Source organism: Giraffa tippelskirchi, chromosome 5 (genome assembly GCF_054371585.1).
Source record: "Giraffa tippelskirchi isolate mGirTip1 chromosome 5, T2T-mGirTip1v1.2.pri, whole genome shotgun sequence".
NCBI lineage: Eukaryota > Metazoa > Chordata > Mammalia > Artiodactyla > Giraffidae > Giraffa > Giraffa tippelskirchi.
In genome coordinates this window covers 82,313,413-82,336,359 of record NC_137279.1, presented here as the reverse complement: position 1 = coordinate 82,336,359, position 22,947 = coordinate 82,313,413, and the positions used below count along the sequence as shown (strand labels likewise).

General features: G+C 39.5%; 1 protein-coding gene across 1 annotated transcript in view; it reads right to left on the bottom strand.

Moving 5' to 3' along the window:
• TMCO1 (transmembrane and coiled-coil domains 1) overlaps positions 1-22,947 on the bottom strand; it is a 65,264-nt gene that overhangs the window by 34,320 nt on the left and 7,997 nt on the right. Inside the window, exons 3-5 of the mRNA XM_081491343.1 lie at positions 19,519-19,578; positions 10,347-10,393; positions 8,700-8,767 (exon numbers count right to left, since the gene is read on the bottom strand). Of these exons, the coding sequence (XP_081347469.1) occupies positions 8,700-8,767; positions 10,347-10,393; positions 19,519-19,578 (175 nt within the window). The remainder of the gene's footprint in view (positions 1-8,699; positions 8,768-10,346; positions 10,394-19,518; positions 19,579-22,947) is intronic.

The window sequence follows — 22,947 nt, the reverse complement described above, 5'->3', positions numbered from 1 at the left end:
TTTGTCATGATCCACAAAGTAAGTCTTTAACGTAGTCAATGAAGCTGAAGTAGATGTTTTTATGGAATTCTCTTGCTTTTTCTATGATCCAATGGATGTTGGCAATTTGATCTCTGGTTCCTCGGGCTTTTCTAAATCCAGCTTGAACATCTGGAAGCTCTTGGTTGATGTACTGTTGAAGCCTTCAAAACCCTTCAAGCATTCTGAGCATTACCTTGCTAGCAGGCAAAATGAGTGCAAATGTGCAATAGTTTGAACATTCTTGGCCACTGCTCTTCTTTGGGATTGGAATGAACACTGACTTTTTCCAGTCTGTGGCCACTGCTGATGTATGGAAACACAAAAGATCCTGAATAGTCAAAGAAATCTTGAGAATGAAAAATAGAGCTGGAAGAATCAACTTTCCTGACTTGAGACTTTACTACAAAGCTAGACAGTACAAAGTCTAGCTTTACTATGGAGTTATTTACTACAAAGTCATCTAGACAGTATGGTACTGGCACAAAAACGGATATACAGACCAATGGAACAAGACAGAAAGCCCAGAGATAAACCCACGCACCTCTGAGCACCTTACCTTTGACAAGAGGCGAGAAAATATAATGGATAAAAGACAGCCTCTTCAATAAGGGGAAAATAGACAGCTACATCTAAAAGAATGAAACTAGAACACTTCCTAACACCATACACATAAATAAAGTCAAAACGGATTAAAAACTTAAATGTAAGTCCAGAAACTATAAAACTGTTAGAGGAATATGTAGGCAGTACATTCTTTGACATAGATCACAGGAAGATCCCCTTTGACCCATCTCCTAGCATAATGGAAATAAATCAAAAATAAACAAGTGAGACCTAATGAAACTTAAGCTTCTGCACAGTAAAGGAAACAATAAACAAGATTAAAAGACAACCCTTAAAAACAAATGCAAATGAAACAACTGGCAAAGATTAATCTCCAGAATATATAAGCAGCTCATACAGCTCAATATCAAGAAAACAAATAGCCCAATCAAAAAGTGGGCAGAAGACCTAACAGACATTCCTCCAAAAAAGACATACACATGGCAATAAATACATGAAAGGATGCTTGATATCAATAACTATTTGAGAAATACAAACCAAAACTACAATGTGGTATCACTTCACACCGGTAAGAATGGCCATCAAAAAATCTACAAACAATAAGTGTTGAAGAGGACATGGTAAAAAGGGAACCCTCCTGCACTGTTGGTGGGAGTGTAAACGATACAGTCATCATGGAGAACAGTACAAGGTTCCTTAAAAAACTAAAAACAGAACTACCATATTACCCTGCAATCCCACTACTGGGCATATACCCTGAGAAAACCACACTTCTAAAAGACACATATACCCTCATGTTTACTGCAGCACTATTTACAATATCATTGCCAGGACATAGAAACAACCCAGATGTCTATTGCCATATGAATGTATAAAGATTTGGTACATATATACAATGGAATATTACTCAGCCATAAAAAAGAATGAACTTGAGTCAGTTCTAGTGAGGTGGATGAACCTAGAGTCTGTTACACGGAGTGATGTAAGTTAGAAAGAGAAAAACTAATATCACACGTTAACAGATATACATGGAATCTAGAACAATAGTATTGATTAACTTATTTGCCAGGATGGAATGGAGACAGAGATGTAGAGAATGGACTTGTGGACACAGTGTGGGAAGGAGAGAGTGAGACGAATGGAGATAAGTAACATCAACATATATACACTATCATGTGTAAAGTGGATAGCTGGTAAGAAGTTGCTGTATAACACAGGAAGCCCAGCCTGGAGCTCTATGATGACTTAGAGGGCTGGGACTGGGGGAGGGGAAGGAGGCTTAGGAGGAAGGCGATATATGTGTAATTATGGCTGATTATCATTGTTGTATGTTAGAAACCAATACGACATTGTAAAAATTTTACAACAAAGAAACAACAAAAAAAAGAATCCACTGTGAAATGCAGGGCACATGGGTTCAACCTCTGGTGGGGAGAACTAAGATCCCATATGACAAAGGGCAACTAAGTCTGTGCATCCCAATACTGAGCCCATGTGTGCACAATTAGAGAGTCCATATGTTGTAAGAGAACATCCCACATGACACAGTGAAGAGCCCATATGCTGCAACTAAGACACAACACAGCCAAATACATATATATCAAATATATATATATATTTATTTGAAGCAGATGTCCCTTCCATAGAGCAGCCTTTCACACCACAATATGTTCACAACTAACATGAAGAAAGGGAATCACATGAATATAATATAGCATTACTATGGGTAGAAAAGGCCATCATTCTTTCTCTTTATTTTTTAAAAAAAAAATTCAGTTATGGTTGATTTACAATATTATATAAGTTTCAGGTGTATAACATAGTGACTCACAATTTTTTAAGTTTATACTCCATTTGCTGGGAGAAATATCAATAACCTCAGATATGCAGATGACACCACCCTTATGGCAGAAAGTGAAGAAGAACTAAAGAGCCTCTTGATGAAAGTGAAAGAGGAGAGTGAAAAAGTTGGCTTAAAGCTCAACGTTCAGAAAACTAAGATCATGGCATCTGGTCCCATCACTTCATGGGAAATAGATGGGGAAACAGTGGAAACAGTGTCAGACTTTATTTTTCTGGGTTCCAAAAGCTTTGCAGATGGTGACTGGAGCCATGAAATTAAAAGATGCTTACTCCTTGGGAGGAAAGTTATGACCAACCTAGACAGCTTATTAAAAAGCAGAGAAGTTACTTTGCCAACAAAGGTCCGTCTAGTCAAGGCTATGGTTTTTCCAGTGGTCATGTATGGATGTGAGAGTTGGAATATAAAGAAAGCTGAGCGCTGAAGAATTGATGCTTTTGAACGGTGGTGTTGGAGAAGACTCTTGAGAGTTCCTTGGACTGCAAGGCGATCCAACCAGTCCATCCTAAAGGAGATCAGTCCTGGGTGTTCATTGGTAGGACTGATGTTGAAGCTGAAACTCCAATACTTTGGCCACCTGATGTGAAAAGCTGACTCATTGGAAAAGACCCTGATGCTGGGAAAGATTGAGGGCAGGAGGAGAAGGGGACGACAGCGGATGAGATAGCTGGATGGCATCACCGACTCAATGGACATGGTTTGGGTGGACTCTGGGAGTTGGTGATGGACAGGGAAGCCTGGCGTGCTGTGGTTCATGGGGTCGCAAAGAGTTAGACACGACTGCGCGACTGAACTGAGCTGAACTTAAACATCAAATTTTAAAAATATAGATGAAAACTTAGTCAGCTATGTACTGTCCAGAATGTGACAAATTAAAGAATATTTGAGTATTTGAGTCGTACCAGTGAAGCTTCCCCGGTGGCTCAGCAGTAAAGAATTCACCTGTAATGCAGGAGATGCAGAATATGTGGATTTGATTTTTGGGTCAAGGAAGATCCCCTGGAGGAAGAAATGGCAATCCACTTCAGCATTCTTGCTGGGGAAATTCCATGGACAGCGGAGGCTGGTGGGCTACAGTCCGTGTGGTTGCAAAGAGTTAGACATGACTGAGCACGCATCATGCAATAAGGCTTACTGTTGTTCAGTCGCTCAGTCATGTCTCTTTTGCAACCCCATGGACTGCAGCACACCAGGCTTCCCTGTCCCTCACCATCTTCCAGAGCTTGCCCAAACTCATGTCCATTGAGTTGGTGATGCCATCCAACCATTTCATCTTCTGGCGTCCCCTTTTCCTCTTGCCTTCTATCTTTCCCAGCATCAGGGTCTTTTCCAATCAGTTGGCTCTTCGCATCAGGTGGCCAAACTACTGGAGCTTCAGCTTCAGCATCAGTCCTTCCAATGAATATCAGGACTGATTTCTTTTAGGATTGACTGGTTTGATCTCCTTGAAGTGCAAGGGACTCACTCTTAAGAGTCTTCTCCAATGCCACATTTCAAAAGTATCAATTCTTCTTGCACTCAGCCACCTTTATGGTTCAACTCCCACATCAAAACATGACTACTGGAAAAACCATGGCTTTGACTATATAGACCTTTATTGGCAAAGTGATGTTTCTGCTTTTTAATATATCATCTAGGTTTGTCATATCTTTTCTTCCTTTCCATATCTTTTCTTCCAAAGAGGAAGCATCTTTTAATTTCATGCCTGTAGTCACTATCTGAAGTAATTTTGGAGCCCAAGAAAATAAAAGCTGTCACTGTTTCCATTGTTTCCCCATCTATTTGCCATGAAGTGATGAGACCGGATGCCATGATATTAGCTTTCTGAATGTTGACTTCTAAGCCAGCCTTTTCACTCTCCTCTTTCACCTTCATCAAGAGGCTCTTTAGTTCCTCTTTGCTTTCTGCCATAAGGGTGGCATCATCTGCATATCTGAAGTTATTCATATTTCTCCTGGCAATCTTGATTGTAGCTTGTGAATCATCCAGCATTTTGCATGATGTACTCTGCATATAAGTTAAATAAGCAGGGTGACAATATACAGCCTTGATATACCCTTTTCCCAATTTTGAACCAGTCCATTGTTCCATGTCTAGTTCTAACTGTTGCATCTTGACCTGCATACAGGTTTCTCAGGAGTCAGGTAAGATGGTCTGATATTCCCATCTCTTTAAGAATTTTCCAGTTTGTTGTGATCCACAGAGCTTATTAGTTAACTTACTAGTTAAGCTTGCTAGTTAACTATAAAATCTTTCAGTGTTTGGTTTGACTGGTAATCCATGGTGAAATATATCCAAGAAATAAGAGAAAGGATAGCAGTGAAAAAAGAATACTGAGATTAGAGTTGTAAGTTAGAAATTATGAGACTTCTATATAACCTGGGCAAGTAATTTAAACTTCCAAAGGTCCTTTTCAAAATCACTAGTTAAGTGGAAATTTTGTATTGAAATAATTTTGGATATTTCTTTTGGTCTCTCACCTAACCACTCCCTTTTTTCCCCCTACTATACTTCACACACACATATGTCTAGTAACATCCATTAATGTATTGATTTATCAGTCTTTTCTTTCCATAAAATTTTGATACTATTGAGGGCAGGGAACATATCTTATTTGTTATATTCTGATACCTAACACAATTCCTGGCACAAAATAGGTACTTAACAGGTTGAAGAGAACAGACTAGTGTTGGCGGGATGAGTATAAGGGAAAGGAGAGACAGAAATGAAGGCAGGGGGCAGGGGGAAGAGTAGGAGAAAGAGAAGGAAGAGTAAGAGGAAAATCCTAATACATGCGGGATAGCTCAGGTGAGCTTTGAAAGGTAATAAATGACTGCTTGTCATCTTTGGCTATTTTCCCAGCTTCTGTCAAAGTCAGTCCCATAATTATTCAGGCCTGCTATACATTAGTTTAGAAAACAGAAACTTAACTTATCATTAAACAAGATTATAGTTGTTAAGATTAGTTTAAGAGTCAACGTATCTCTGAATGACTGACTACCTTCATTTGGAAGCAGTTTGCTAGTAAAGAACTTAAAAACCCAAGGGACATACTAAACTCTTTTCAGAGGCCTCATAATAGCTTAGTCTTTGCTTTATACATAAGATATCCTCAAAATTAAGAGGGTGAAAAAGTTACTATATAACAGTATTCTATTGTTTGGTTTGGTGGGCATTTATCATGTTCCTTTACCTGCTGAGTATTTCTCTGCCTTTTCATCTTGTTTAGATTGCTGTGTTTGAGGTGGCCTTTCTGTATTCTGGCAGTTTGCAGTTCCTATTTATTGAGGAGGTTTCTCCCTGTCGGTGGGGTTGGACGATTGGCTTGTCAAAGTTTCCTGGTTAGGGAAGCTTGCATCGGTGTTCTGGTGGGTGGAGCTGGATTTCTTCTCTCTGAAGTGCAATGAAGTGTCCAGTAGTGAGTTTTGAGATGTCTATGGGTTTGGTGTGACTTTGGGCAGCCTGTATATTGATGCTCAGGGCTATGTTCCTGCACTGCTGGAGAATTTGCATGGTATGTCTTGCTCTGGAACTTATTGGCTCTTGGATGGTGCTTAGTTTCAGTGTAGGTATGGAGGCTTTTGGGTGATCTCTTGTTAATTAATGTTCCCTGGAGTCAGGAGTTCTCTCGTGTTCTCAGGTTTTGGGCTTAAGCCTCCTGCCTCTGGTTTTCACACTTATTCTTGCAGTAGCCTCAAGACTTCTCTATCCACACAGCACTGATAATAAAACTTCTAGGTTAATGGTGAAAAGATTCTCCACAGTGAGGGACACCCAGAGAAGTTCACAGAGTTACACAGAAAAGAGAAGAGGGAGGAGGGAGATAAAGGTGACGAGGAGGAGAAGACGGGGAATCAAAAGGGGAGCGAGCACTCTAGCCAGCAATCTATTCCCTATGTGCTCTCCACAGTCTGGAACCCTCAGAGAGGTTCACGGAGTTACACAGAGAGGAGAAGAGGAAGGAAGGAGATAGAGGTGAACAGGAGGAGAAAAGGGGGAATCAAAAGGAGAGATATAGGTCTAGGCAGTACTCTGTCCCTAAGTGTTCTCCACAGCCCAGAACACAGAGATTCACAGAATTCGGTTGAGAACAGAAGGGGGAGGGAGGAGATAGAGGCGACCTGGGGGAGAAAAAGGAGAGTCCAAAGGGGGAGAGAGTAATCAAGCCAGTAATCACACTCCTAAGTAAAAATGGGTACTGAAGACTGGATTCTTAAATGTACAAAACTGATAACAAATACTATAAAGCAAAGATTAAAAATCTAGAGTAGAAGATGAAGTCTGCTTTAAAAATAGGGTCTTTTTTTTCTTTTGCAAGGTAATACTAGGTTATAAAAATGAAAATTAAAGGAGCAATACAGGACTTAAAAATTTTTTTTTAATTAAAAAAATGATAATAGTAAAAATATATCTAGGAATTTCTCTGGAGCTGTTGAGGGCAGTGTGGGGCAGTTCAGTTTCAGATAGTTTCTTGTTTCAGCTTTTACTTCTCAATATCTATAGGCCCCTTTCAATGTAGTCGGTGTTAACTACAGGGATTTTAATCTGTTGCACCTGTCACTTCCAAAGCAGTTCCCTCTGTTTATTTGGCTTCTGTTTGCAGATCTCTTCAGTATCTAATTTCTGCCCTGACACAAGGGGGTGGAGGTGGTCTCTTGTTTAGATTCACTTGTTCAGTTGTGCTGTGCGGAGGGAGGAACACTGCAAACAAATATCACTGGAGTGTGTGGGGAGTGCTCACAGTGTCTCGGCCGCACTGGGTTTGCCCCCACTCACGGCATGTGTGCTTTCCCAGTCTACACTGCTCAGGCTCCAGGTTGCTCTGCAGGGAGCGGGTCCTGGGTTGCGTGCATTTCCCAGGTCTAAGCCGCTCAGGTTCAGGTTCTCGGATACTTCACAAAGGCGCAGACTCCGTTGGGCCTGCATTTTGTGCCCTTCCCCGGTTCGAGTAGCTCAGGCGACCAGGTGCTTGGAGAGCGCACTCTCCCCAGGTGCAGTGCGTCTTATCACCTCCCCGGCCCCAGGCGCTCAGTTTCCAGGCGCACCCGTCTCCAGTGCGCCTTCTGTCTCTTCTGGGGAGCTGATCTCTGGCTGCAACCCTCCCAGCGGATGTCAACCGTCCAGAATCTCAGGAAGTCTTTGGTTAGAGACTGGAAGCCTGTTCGCAGTTTGGTAGGGTATGCCCTCTCTGGGGCCCGAGTTTGCCCCTTTCCGGCTCTGGCTGGCATCCACCTGCCTGCTGCATCCGGCAGGGGATGGGCCAGTCTTCAGCCAGCTAGCTCTCCTCTGGTATTGGCTCAGTCCTCTGTTCTGTGAGCAGCTGGCAATGCCTTAGGTTTGGACTTTTCACGGGATAATTCTCTCTCTGGCTATCCCACAGTTTAGGTTGCTATCTCAGGTTAGCTCCCTCAGATTGCCCTCAGGGTCTTCAGGCCTGGTCCTTACCCTAAGCAATGCCGCCCGCATCTCCCTGTTCAGCCCCTGCTTGCTGGTGGCAGATGCGAGCGTCTGGGCTACTTCTCTGCTGGGAGTTGCCTTTAAGCACGTAATCTGTGGGTTTTATTTGTTTATTTTTCCTCCTGGTTATGTTGCCCTCCGAGATTCGAAAACTCCCCCCAGACCCGCTGGTGAGAGGGTTTCCTGGTGTTTGGAAACTTCTCTTCTTTTAAGACTCCATCCCCGGGACAGATCTCCATCCCTACCTTTTTTGTCTCGCTTTGTATCTTTTATATTTTGTCCTACCTCCTTTCGAAGACAATGGGCTGCTTTTCTGGGTGCCTGATGTCCTCTGCCAGTGTTCAGAAGTTGTTTTGTGGAGTTTGCTCAGCATTCAAATGTTCTTTCGATGACTTTGTGGGGGAGAAAGTGGTCTCCCTGTCCTATTCCTCGCCTGTATTCTAACAAAATTAAATTTCCCTGAATTTTGACAACTGGATTGAGGATAAGAGAATGTCCATGTTCTTAGGTAACACATACTTTTAGTAGTTATGAATAAAGGGGTATGAAATCCACATCAAACTTTTGAAAGATTCAGAAAAATACACAAATAATACATGAATGAGCACAAATATTTATGATATAGAGAAACAGAAAAAAAGAAAGCAAATGAGGAAAAATGTTAACAATTGTGAATCTGGTTAATGGATATACTACTCCTATAACTTTTCTATAAATATGAAATATCAAAATATTACAAAAAAGTTAATTGTCTACACAGAGCAAGTTAGATAAAGCCATATAAAAGGATACTCACATGGAATTAAACATTCCCATTAAGGCAGTAAAACAAAAGCCAATTGCAAACATGGATTTCATCCGAACCTGTAAGGAGATCAACAAATTGTCACTTCACACTAAAGGAAAACCACTACTAAAGCATACCCCCCAAATTTTGATCTCGTATCATTTTTAAAAGGTGCTCCTTGGCAAAAAAAATTGTTTATTGTCTAACCCACCCTCCACCCCTAAGGCCTCTTCTCCTTGTTACCTTCTGATTAACCGTACTTGGAGTGGCCATATGACCTAATTCTGGACAACGAGTGACAAGTACAAGTACTAACCAGAACTTTTAAAAGGGGCAAACTTGGCTAGCATCCCTTTAAGCCTTCTGCTCATACTTCTTGTCTGGAATGAAGAACCTAATTCCTGACAGTAAAGCAACATGAAACAACCAAACGACCATAAGCTAAGGAAGGCTAACTGGAGTTTTTAGTGATACTACTGTGCTGCCACACCAGCCCAGGACTACCAACCTCTACCTCTTGATCAAGTAAAAAAACAAGTACACGTTCAAGCATATAAGGTATTTTGTTTCTTGTAGCTAGCTACTTTCTTAATTACGTGTGCCATAAAAGTATAAATAAACAAAAGATCATAAAGACATGACTAACAGTTTATCAGAAATTTTTATCCCTTCTTTCTGCAGTTTTCAAATTTGGTCTCTTGATCATGGAATAACTGTGACAACAGAAAAGCTATGTTCAAAAAAATACACTTCTATATTATAATCTTTCTTAAAAAGAATTTCAAGGGACTTTCCTGGTGGTCCAGTAGTTAAGAATCCATTGTGCAATGCAGGGGACGCAGGATCAATCCCTGGGTGGAGAATTAAGATACCACATGCCACGGAGCAACTAAGCCTGCATGCAATAACTAGAGAGTCTGTGAATGGCAATGAAAGAGCCCATGTGATGCAACTACGACCTGACAGCCAAATAAACGAACAAATAAATATTTAAAAAAGAATTTTAAGAAATAGAAGATAAAATAATATAGCAAAGGTCTCTCAGTAAGCAAAAGGTAACTGTTGCACAGTTGAGGTGTCTTGTTTGAATATACAGAAATTAGGCAGAAAAATTAGTCAAGCCATATAAGTTGCCTACCTATGCCTCAGAAAGACATGCTTGAATAAACTCTACTCTTTATAAATAATGAGTAAATGGCTAATAAAATCACTTTTCCTTACACTTTATGATATGCCTGACCTTCAGAACAAAAGGCCTCTTAAAGAATAAAGGCCATCTATGATGTTCCAACTCTTATGATGGGATTACCAGGTCACCATAAGCCAAAGATTCAGTAATAACATAAGGAAGAAAAAGAAAATAAGTGACTTCATTTGAAAACATAAGGGAGAAGCTAAAAAAAAAAAACTGTGAAAATGACAAAATTATGACCTCAAGACATTCTTAAAAAAAAAAAGCTGTTCATATTACCAACATGAAGCTTCAGCCCTGTAGCACATTTTCACTTCTATTTGGTCTAGGAACACCCATTATATTATTTATAGCATGCATAACTATAAATTTCTGAAAAGGTAAGTGCAATGTACTTGAGGCAAATCATGGTCTTCTGCTGAAAAACATGTGGTTTATCATGAAGTTATATTTAGGACTCTTACCATTGACAGATCTCTGTTGTTATTCTTCAGTTTCTCTTCTTGCCGCTCTGCAAGGAATTAATAAACTGGTTAATATACACAGTGCTAAGCAAGAAGCAGATGTTAAAATGTCACTGACTGGTGACTACAGAAGTGTTTCTGTCTCAGTTGTCACTTAATAAGATAAGCTGAATACTTGGAATACCATATGCTTTGTACTAACAGAAAATAAAAATGCAGGAGAGCACTAAAATAGTTCAATTTAAATAAATAAAAATCTTTAAAGTTTAATTTTAAAAATTACCTCTGGTATTAAGTGTTTCAATTCTGTACACTAAGATATAACCTTATTATTACATCAATGGGAGGTATAATCATAATGACTATACTTAGGTTTCAAATATTAATTACCCATCTCAAGTTTCTTTCCCCATTTTTCAGTTTAAGAAAGCAAAGCATCTAAAAATTAAAAGCCAATTAAGATAAAGTTAAGGTTCAGCTTGTTTCATCCTACAGTCAAATGAAGCTAAAAATAAGCATACTTTCATATTTAAGTCATTTGGGAAGCTAGGAAATTTGATGTATATTTCAAGAAAATTGTTATATACACCGAAACTAAACTGCTAAAGAAGTTTCAGCTACACATTAATGCTCTTATCTACTGTATCCCATGAATATTGTTGCTGTTGTTCAGTTGCTAAGTTGTGTACCATTCTTTGTGACTCCATGAACTGCAGCACACCAGGTTTCCCTGTCATCCACTATCTCCTGGAGTTTGCTCAAATTCGCGTTCACGGAGTTAGTGATGTCACCCAACCATCTCATCTTTCTGTCGTCCCCTCCTCCTCCTGCCCTCAATCTTTCCCAACATCAGGGTCTTTTCCAAGAGTTAGCTCTTTGCATCAGGTGGCCAAACTACTGGAGCCTCGGCTTAAGCATCAATCTTTCTAATGAATGTTCGGGGCTGATATCCCTTAGGATCGACTGGTTTGATCTCCTTGCAGTCCGAGGGACTCTCAAGAGTTTTCTCTTGAGAACCACCACAATTCGAAAGCATCAATGCTTTGGCACTCAGCCTTCTATATGGTCCAACTCTCATATCCGAGCATGACCATTGGAAAAACCATAGCTTTTTGACTATATGGACCTCTGTCGGCAAAGTGATGTCTCTGCTTTTCAATATACTGCCTAGGTTTGTCATAGCTTTTCTCCCAAGAAACAAGTGTTTTTTAAATTTCATGGCTCCAGTCACCATCTGCAATGATTTTGGAGTCCAAGAAAAGAAAATCTGTCACTGTTTCCATTGTTTCCCCATCAATTTGTCATAAAATGATGGGACCGGATGCCATGATCTTAAGTTTTCTGAATGTTGAGTTTTAATCCTGCTTTTTCACTCCCCTCTTTCACCTTCATCAAGAGGCTCTTTAGTTCCTCTTTGTTTCCTGCCATTTGGGTATTATCATCTGCATATCTGAGGTTGCTGATATCTCTCCCAGCAATCTTGATTCCAGCTTGTGAGTCATCCAGCCTGGCATTTCGCATGATGTACTCTGCATGTAAGTTAAATAAGCAGGGTGACAACATAGGGTCTTGAGGTGCTCCTTTCCCAATTTTGAACTATTGCTTTTCGTCCTGAATATAGGTTTCTCAACAGACAGGTATGGTGGTCTGGTATTCCTGTCTCTTGAAGAATTTTCCACAGTTTGTTGTGATCTACACAGTAAAAGTCTTTAATGTAGTCAATGAAGCAGAAGTAGATGTTTTTCTGGAATTCTCTTGCTTTTTCTATGATCCAATGGATGTTGTCAATATGATCGCTGGTTCCTCTGCCTTTTCTAAATCCAGCTTGTACATCTAGAAGTCCTCAGTTCATGTACTGCTGAAGCCTAGCTGGAAGGATTTTGAGCATTATCTGGCTAGCATGTGAAATGAGAGCAACTGCACGGTAGCTTGAACATTCTTTAGTACCGCCCTTCTTTGGGACTGGAATGAAAACTGACTTTTTCTAGTCCTGTGTCCACTGCTGAGTTTTCCATCAACATAATGGACTTTATTGCTGTGCCTATGAAGAAACTGAGGTCCAGCAAAGGAGAAGTGACTTCTCAGAGCCCACACAGGCATTTTATGGCAAAGCCAGGACTAGAATCCAAGTTTCCCAACCTCCAATCCAATGATCTCTATATATACTATCCTACTACTTTCTTTGATCGTGTATTTTTAACACAGGATTAATTCACTCAACAAATACTTATTGATTACCTACTACATGCCAAGCACTTTTCTGGGTACTAGGGATAAATGAATGATCAAAACACACACCAATTCATACCCTCACAAGAATATTAAGAAATAAAAATATAAAAAACCCTCTAAAATAAAAAACATACAATTGGAATATATTAAAGTGGTGCGAAGGCTGGCAAGTTCAGGCAGGTAAAAGAAAGGAAGGAAGAAAAACAGGCCTACAGGAACTGCAGACTGGACTGTAGTTTTCAAACAATGCATGGGTGAGATGAATATAAGACTCCTTGTCTTAAACAGTTCCTACCCAGTTTGTTCTCCATGGAGGAAAGGATACAAGCAGGAAAGAGTTGAAGGTGAAGATATATGGAAGAAAATGAACAAAATGGGATGGAGCTAAGGTGTATCTCGAGGGCTAGAGCTCCTTTTCTACTGAGCAGCTCTCTTACAATATAATAAGACATTTTAAAACTGGGGGTTTGAGGACTGGGGTAAGAGACTAGAAGTTAAACAGGCAAAGAACAAGTAGAAGCGGAAAAGGACTGCCACTGAGACATGAAAAGAAAGGTATAGAAAAGCATCTATGCTAGAAACCTACACATCCTTGACTTCCTACTCTACCTTCAATCAAACACCCAGTTCTATTAATTATATCTCACAAATACTTATGAAATCTACCGCCTCCCCTCCTCCTTACTATCACTTCCTTAGTTAGGGTTTCCAACATCTCTTACCTATATTACTTTCAAACCTCCTAACAGACCTCACTGTCTCCAAACTTGTCTCCTCAAATTCATGGTCCACATAAATGCATATCAGATCTACCAAAAAGGCAAACTGAACAAGATCATGATACTTGCCAGCTTAAAATCCTTCCATGGCTTTTTTTCCCTATAAGATCATCTTTCTTTCTTTCTCTTTTTTTTTTTTTGGCTGTGCCATGCAGCATGTGGGATCTTAGTTCCCTGACCAGGGATCAAACCCTTACTGCCTGCAGTGGAAGTGCAGAGTCCAGTGGAGCTGGACCACCAGAGAAGTCCCAAGATGCTGTTTCAGTGTCACTTGCAAGTCCTGTGTCTGGCTCCTGTTTATTTCTGAAGCCACATTTCTGACCACTGCCATAAATTTCTATGTTCTTACATCACCAAAGTTCCTTTATATATAATGATTTTCTCTTGATTCAGCATCTTTGTGCATAAGGTTTCTTTTACCTCAGGTGACCAAGTGTCCCAGCTTTCCCAGATTGTTCCAGTTTTAGCTCTGAAAATCTCACATCCCAAGAAACTCCTTGGGCTAAACAAATTGGAATGATTGCTACCCTACTTCTACCTAGACTATTTCATCCTATCCCATCAATTCCTTCCCTGGCTAGCCTATAACTTTTAAGCCTCAGCTCTTATGTCACCTCTTTGGGAAAATCTTGATTCCTTATGCAATACTATTCTAAAGAACTTTCTACAATTATAAAAATATCTTATATCTGTGCTATCAATACAGCTACATATAGCTACTGAGAAATGAAATATTACCAGAGTGATTGAGGAACTAAAATTTCAACTTCATTCAATTTCAGTTAATTTAAAATCTAAACAGTCAAAGGTAGCTAGAGGGTGTAGAATTGGACAATACAGTCTTAGACACTGGATTAGAACTTCTAATTCAGTAAAACCTAGGAGTAAGACTCAAACTCAATACTCTGTCCACCTGATGTGAAGAGCCGACTCATTGGAAAAGACCCTGATGCTGGGAAAGATTGAAGGCAGGAGGAGAAGGGGATGACAGAGGATGAGATGGTTGGATGGTACCACCAACTCAATGGACATGAGTTTGAGCAAGCTCTGGGAGATGGTGAAGGACAGGGAAGCCTGGGGTGCTGTAGTCCATGGAGTCGCAGAGTTGGACACAACTGAGTAAGTGAACAACAACAAAGACTCAAAATCCTTCATTTTAACAAGTATCTCAAGCAAAACTGATATGGGTGGCCTAGAGACCATGTATGAGAAACACTATCTAGAAAGAACTGTAGGATACAAGCCAAAGTTAGGTGCAGGCAAAAATTAAATGCTAGGAAGCACTCTGCATACCAGAAGAGAGAAAGGTACTATAAATTCATAGTGAGCCCAATGTCTGGCTTATCCCAGGGCTTTCTCTGTCTGCAGGAATTGCTTTAACACAGTTCTTGCCTTCCTGTAACCAGTTAGTTCAGCTTTTCCTGAGTTCTTGATCACACATACCCTTCAATCCGTCATTACTTGAGATAGCTTACTATAGCCAAAGAGCTAAATAAAATACATCAAAAGTAGTTTATCTTCTATGAGAGGGAAACATAAAATAACCAAAATATCTGCTCCTGAAATTAAGAATGAAAAATATAGTCTTCAGACACCTCAGTTTCAAATTAATGGCTCTGTCTAAGACCACAATCTAAGAGCGTCACCTAAGTGACATCAACGACATTTTGATTCTCTGAAACACTGAATTTGCTGACCTTTCCCCTCCTACTAAAAATTCCCTTCTTTCAAAGCAGCAGTATCACTCTTTCTAGTCCCCTGATCACTACGTGTGTATGTGTATGATGCATACTAACTCACTTCAGTCACGTCCAACTCTTTGCGACCCTATGGACTGTAACCCACCAGGCCCTTCTGACCGCAGGATTCTTCAGACAAGAATACTGGAGTGGGTAGTTATTCCCTCCTCCAGGGTACCTTCCTGACCCAGGGATCAAACTTGTGTCTCTTACGTCTCCTGTGTTGGCAGGTGGGTTCTTTACCACTACTGTCACCTGGGAAGATATATATGTATATGTATATATATGTACATGTATATATATGTTTATTTATTTGGCTGTGCTGGGTCTTAGTTGCAATGTGAGGGATCTTTTAGTTGCAGCAAGTGGTAAGGGGGATCCAGCTCCCTGACCAGTGGTTGAGCCCAAGGCCCCTGCGTTTATACTGCAGAGTCTTAGCCCACTGGACTACGAGGGAAATCCCTACACATTTAATTTTTAAAGAAACCCAAGAGAGGAATCTGAGAAAAGGAAAGATAAGGGTTACATAATAAAATTATATTGACAGATAGGGTCAGTGACAGAAATGCATTTAATGGTCTCACAAAGCCGCTGGAAATAAATAGCAAATCTGACTCTATGCTTATTAGCAGCTGGTTTAAAGTAGGAGGAAAAATCATCAGTTCAAACACAGTGTCAATAAGATAAAAGTAGATCAATTATTTATAATAATCACTGCTTGTCTTGATGTTTTAAACTACTAGAAAGTTTCCATAATCTCTTGTCAAAGGAATACCATCTAATGTAAGTAATGTAATGTTCTCAAAAAACAGGCTATAGTACTAAGTTCAGTTCAGTCGCTCAGTTGTGTCCGACTCTTTGCGACGCCATGAACTGCAGCACGCCAGGCCTCTCTGTCCATCACCAACTCCCGGAGTCTACCCAAACCCATGACCATCGAGTCGGTTATGCCATCCAACCATCTCATCCTCTGTCGTCCCCTTCTCCTACCGCTCCCAATCCTACCCAGCATTAGGGTCTTTTCCAATGAGTCAACCCTTCACATGACGTGGCCAAAGTATTGGAGTTTCAGCTTCAACATCAGACCTTCCAATGAACACCAAGGATTGATCTCTTTTAGGATGGATTGATTGGATCTCCTTGCAGTCCAAGGGACACTCAAGACTCTTCTCCAACACCACAGTTCAAAAGCATCAATTCTTCGGCACTCAGCTTTCTTCACCGTCCAACTCTCACATCCATACACGACCACTGGAAAAACCATAGCCTTGACTAGACGGGCTTTTGTTGGCAAAGTAATGTCTCTGCTTTTAAATATGCTATCTAGGTCGGCCATAACCTTCCTTCCAAGAAGTAAGTGTCTTTTAATTTCATGGCTGCAATCACCATCAGCAGTGATTTTGGAGCCCCAAAAAATAAAGTCTGACACTGTTTCCACTGTTTCCCCATTTATTTGCCACGAAGTGATGGGACCAGATGCCATGATCTTAGTTTTCTGAACGTTGAGCTTTAAGCCAACTTTTTCACTCTCCTCTTTCACCTTCATCAAGAGGCTCTTTAGTTCTTCTTCACTTTCTGCCATAAGGGTGGTGTCATCCGCATATCTGAGGTTATTGATATTTCTCCCAGCAATCTTGATTCCAGCTTGTGTTTCTTCCAGCCCAGCGTTTCTCATGATGTACTCTACATAGAAGTTAAATAAGCAGGGTAACAATATACAGCCTTGACGGACTCCTTTTCCTATTGGGAACCAGTCTGTTGTTCCATGTCCAGTTCTAACTGTTGCTTCTTGACCTGCATACAGGTTTCTCAAGAGATAGGTCAGATGGTCTGGTATTCCCATCTCTTTCAGAATTTTCCACAGTTTATTGTGATCCACATAGTCAAAGGCTTTGGCATAGTCAATAAAGCAGAAATAGATGTATTTCTGGAACTCTCTTGCTTTTTCGATGATCCAGCGGATATTGGCAATTTGATCTCTGGTTCCTCTGCCTTTTCTAAAACCAGCTTGAACATCTGGAAGTTCACGGTTCACGTATTGCTGAAGTCTGGCTTGGAGAATTTTGAGCATTACTTTACTAGCATGTGAGATGGGTGCAATTGTGCGGTAGTTTGAGCATTCTTTGGCATTGCCTTTCTTTGGGATTGGAACGAAGACTGACCTCTTCCAGTCCTGTGGCCACTGCTGAGTTTTCCAAATTTGCTGGCATATTGAGTGCAGCACTTTCACAGCATCACCTTTGAGGATTTGAAATAGCTCAACTGGAATTCCATCACCTCCACTAGCTTTGTTCGTAGTGATGCTTTCTAAGGCCCACTTGACTTCACATTCCAGGATGTCTGGCTCTAGGTGAGTGATCACACCATTGTGATTATCTGGGTCATGAAGATCTTTTTTGTACAGTTCTTCTGTGTATTCTTGCCACCTCTTCTTATTTATCTTCTGCTTCTGTTTGGTCCATACCATTTCTGTCCTTTATCGAGCCTATCTTTGCATGAAATGTTCCTTTGGTATCTCTAATTTTCCTGAAGAGATCTCTAGTCTTTCCCAATCTGTTGTTTCCCGCTATTTCCTTGCACTGAACACTGAGGAAGGCTTTCTTATCTCTCCTTGCTATTCTTTGGAACTCTGCATTCAGATGGGAATATCTTTCCTTTTCTCCTTTGCTTTTCGCTTCTCTTCTCTTCCCAGCTATCTGTAAGGCCTCCTCAGACAGCCATTTTGCTTTTTGCATTTCTTTTCCATGGGGATTTTCTTGATCCCTGTCTCCTGTACAATGTAACAAACCTCTGTCCATAGTTCATCAGGCACTCTGTCTATCAAGTCTAGTCCCTTAAATCTATTTGTCACTTCCACTGTATACTCATAAGGGATTTGATCTAGGTCATACCTGAATGGTCTAGTGGTTTTCCCTACTTTCTTCAATTTAAGTCTGAATTTGGCAATAAGCAGTTCATGATCTGAGCCACAGTCTGCTCCCGGTCTTGTTTTTGCGGACTGTATAGAGCTTCTCCATCTTTGGCTGGAAAGAATATAATCAATCTGATTTCGGTGTTGACCATCTGGTGATGTCCACATGTAGAGTCTTCTCTTGTGTTGTTGTACTATAGTAGGCTATAGTACTACTAAAATAAAATTGTATCTGGCTGAGTTTTTCATACCTAAAGTGCAATGTCAAGTCAAAATATAGTTGAAGCAATTTTATAAAGGCCCAAATAATACAAGTTTAGGTTTAAAGATTTCTGATCAGCCAGTTCTGTCACTCAGTCATGTTCAACTCTTTGCGACCCCATGCACTGCAGCACAACAGGCTTCCCTCTCCATCACCAACACCCTAAGCCTACTCAAACTCATGTCCATTGCATTGGTGATGCCTTCCAACCATCTCATCCTCTGTCGTCCCCTTCTCCTCCCGCCTTCAATCTTTCCCAGCATCAGGGTCTTTTCCAATGAGTGGGTTCTTCACATCAGGTGGCCAAAGTACTGGAGTTTCCGCTTCAGCATCAGTCCTTCCAATGAATATTCAGAACTGATTTCCTTTAGGATGGACTGGTTGGACCTCCTTGCAGTCCAAGGGACTCTCAAGAGTCTTCTCCAATGCCACAGTTCAACACCATCAATTCTTCGGCACTCAGATTTCTTTATAGTCCAACTCTCACATCCATACACGACTATTGGAAAAACCATTGCTTTGACTAGATGGAGCTTTGTTGGTAAAGTAATGTCTCTGCTTTTTAATATGCTGCCTAGGATGGTCATAGCTTTTCTTCCAGGGAGCAAGTGTCTTTTAATTTCATGGCTGCAGTCACCATCTGCAGTGATTTTGGAGCCCAAAACTATAAAGTCTCTCACTATTTCCATTGTTTCCCCATCTATTTGCCATGAAATGATGGGACCAGATGCCATGATCTTAGTTTTATGAATGTTGAGTTTTAAGCCAACTTTTTCACTCTTCTCTTTCACTTTTATCAAGAGGCTCTTTAGTTCTTCTTCACTTTCTGCCATATGGGTGGTGTCATCTGCATATCTGAGGTTATTGGTATTTCTCTGTGCAATCTTGATTCCAGCTTGTGCTTCATCCAATCTGGCATGTCACATGATGTAGTCTGAATATAAGTCAAATAAGCAGGGTGACAATATACAGCCTTGAAACATGAGTTATCATTATTGAGAACTTTATTTAAAAAAAAAAAGCCCACATGCTCTAGAGCCTGTGCTTCACAACAAGAGAAACCACCACAATGAGAGGCCCACACGTGGCAACTAGAGAAAAGCCTGTGCAGCAACAAAGAACCAGCACAGCCAAACATTTTTCAAAAAAAAATACAAAAAAATTTTCTAATTTTTTTATATTTTCATTATCTAAGAATTTATTTTTCCAAGAAAACCTTAATATTGTATATACCAATAACTCATCTTACCAATTTTCTTTTTTTGTTGTCGACCAGCTGACTCTGTTATTGTTTCCTTCTTCTTTTCCACTGTAAGCATAGTGACATCATAAAAATTAATTATGCGTTACACATTAATTATGCATTATGCATATTTTATCACAATGAACCAATGAAAAAAGCTTACAAGAAAGTTACACATTGGCTTTGATGGTGGTCATGATTAAGTTAACTGGTGTGCTCCCACACCTGCTGACAGTAAAAGGTAGACACAATATTCTAAGAATGAAACAGCAACATTGTAAGCATCATTAATCAAATATCCAAAAAAGACTTCATAAAGACAAAGTCGTAATCAAAACTGAGATGATTTGCAGGCCATTAGCTGAGACTGCCTTAGGCAGAATCTAAGCACAATTTAAAATTCTGCTTCCTCAGGTGATTTACTGTAGTTCCGTTCTCAAATTCACTATAGAACATGGTCATTCATTCATTCGGTTATTGTTTGCCAAATAATAGGCACCATTCTAGGTAGATAAAAAGATAAACATGACCCTTGCCATCTAAAAAGCAATCTAGTGAGGGTGCATAATCAAATAACAATTACAGCATAGAATGCACAGGGTAGGAAGATCAGGAGAGTCAAAACAGCTAAGATGAACATTTCCTGAGACTTTTCAATTAATATGACGATAGAGTAAGAGTGAGTTTTGGAAGAAGAACAATGTAACATATTTATATTTTATGTTTACTATCTTTAATCAACTATGCAGCTTCCCTAGTGGCTCAGATGGTAATGAATTTGCCTGCAATGCAGAAGACACAGGTTCCATCCCTGTGTCAGGAAGATTCCCTGGAGAAGAACCACCTATGAATGGACTAGCAATATATACAGTAAAAATTACCTTTATTTACATTATTTGCTTCTTATATTATCTTAGTATACTTCCTTTACTAGCACATGGTACAGTGTATGTATTATTTCTAAAAGTTGCATTAAAGAGAATTGTAGGTAGGAATCTTTCCCTTACTATATTAAGTATGCTGCTTGAATTTTAAAAGCAAAATTGGTGTTATCCTTTATCAGAGATGTAAAATTCAATTTAACTCCACAATTACAAATAAAATGGTAAAATTCTGACTAAAATAAAATCTAAGTGTGTGTGTAAATATATACATTGGGTGTCTAAGTGATAGGCACCATTCCAGGTAGATAAAAAGATAAAAGATAACATATATAGGGAGAGAAAGAGAGAGATTTAGAATGAACTACTACTGTGAGATCACAAAAGGAAAGAGTCAAATTCTACAAGATGTTACAGAAACAAAAAATATTTCTCCCCACCCCAGAAGGACTATAACACAACTACTTGGCATTTAACCATGACTGCATAAAAACTGGGGGAAAAAAATCAGAAGGCTAGAAAATAGAAACATAAGATGATACTATGAACATTAACCTGATCTTCTAGCACAATGGATTAAGACTAGATAAATCTTTTCCAGGGATAATACCATGTTTTTTTTTAACTTCACGAAGTTACAAAGAAATTCTAAGAAATGGAGATATCAGAGTTGACAAAAATAAAAGATGTCTACTATGAAACATAATTTTGCCTATGACCTGGTATTATTGCGTTCTGAATTCCAGAGTTGTCAAACAGTTTATAAATTACTCTAAAAGCTTTATCATGCTTCACTGTAAACCAAAGAAATACTTCATACTTTACAATAATTTGTACTTAATAAATGTTCTCAAATAATTTTGTTACAAGAATCCAATTACATATAGTACTTTAATCTTTCTCACTTATTGAAGTGTTCTTTCATTAGTCTATATTATAAAAGTAAAACAATGAAAAAAGACTTACTGACATTTAGAGCACATTCATCTAGAGACCACCTGAATCAAACAACTTGGTACCTTTAAGAAAGTATCTTTCAACAAAGATGTCCATCACAGTAGCATAGCTTTCTAGATAACATCAGTATTCTCCACATAATGCCTAAGATCAGATCTGCACAAGATGAGATTTGAATCTGTGATTCAAATCTATTTATATTTCTTCATATTCCTCAAAAGCACAACAAACCTTTTTTTTTTTTGAGATTTTAATTATTTTATTCTTTTCCATTTTGAGTCTGTGCTCAAGATGTAAAACCACTTTATTACAGAAAAAGAGCAAATGAAACAGCAAGGCCTCCGTTCAGTTTGGTTTATTACTATTGATTTGTTTGTTTGAAATGTGTGAAAATACACTTAGTCATCTTAAATTCATTTTGAGCTATCAAAGTCCAAAATGGATTAACTGATTCAAAACTGTCTCAACAGATAGAAAATTTCTACTTTTCAACTGTGGCTGCCTACTTATTGATACTTGTAAAGGATTTTTGTTTGGCTAAAGTTGTAAATGGGCTTCCCTGGTGGCTCAGCTGTAAAGAATTGGCCTGCCAATGCAGGAGATATGAATTCGATCCCTGGGTCAGGAAGATCCCCTGGAGAAGAAATCAGCACCCCAACTGGTACTCTTGGCTGGGAAAATCCCATGGACAGAAGAACCTGGCAGGCCACAGTCAATGGGGTCGCAACGAGTCGGACATGACTTAGTGACTAAATCACCACCACCAACAACAAAGCTGTGAATAGATTAGATTTTTATTTAAGTTTGAAATATCACATAGTAAGTATTTTAACAGTCCACAAGTTGGTGATCATCCAATGAGAGTTGTCACTGAAACACATTTTTAAAATACTACAGTAAAACACTCATTTAAAGAATCATTCTGCAGTTTTAAAGCAAAGTTCTTATGATTGCCCTGAACCTCCCCATTTCCTTCATTTCAAAGAAAAACCACTTTTACCTCTTTCAGCTGATTCTTTTGGTATTTACTCCTATATCTTCTTTTTTTTGGGCAGAGCCATGAAGCAGGTCCGTTCCCCAACCAGGGGCTGAACCTGGGCCATAGTAGTGGGAACTCCCATAAAGTTGTGTGTGTGTGTTTGTGTGTGTGTGTTTTAATCTCTGTGTCTTGAAATATCATAAAACCCATTGTCATAGTTGTAATTTTGGTTAAATGTGAGTTTAACATTTACAAAATTATGACTGTGAAAATACTGTCCACAGGTGATTTACACAGTAAACTATGATGATTCTTTCCTTCCTGCAAGTTTTACCCAGATTTATGTCATTTTAAAATTTGTTTGGTTGTCTCCATACTTATCACTAATTTAGCCCCAAATTCTTGGCTAGCTGTCTGCATCTTTTCAATATAAAATCAGATCATCAGGAATTATAAGTTTTTCTGAAGAAGTTTCTCCTAGCATCTTCTTACAAGCTCAGCATGGTGCAAAGCTGACATTCTTAAGCATGTCAGATCTAAATCTGCCTTCACCATTGTCCAGGGGATTCCCTTTACCGGAATCCTGTGTTGGTGCTTCTGTTTCCTGGAGTTCATATC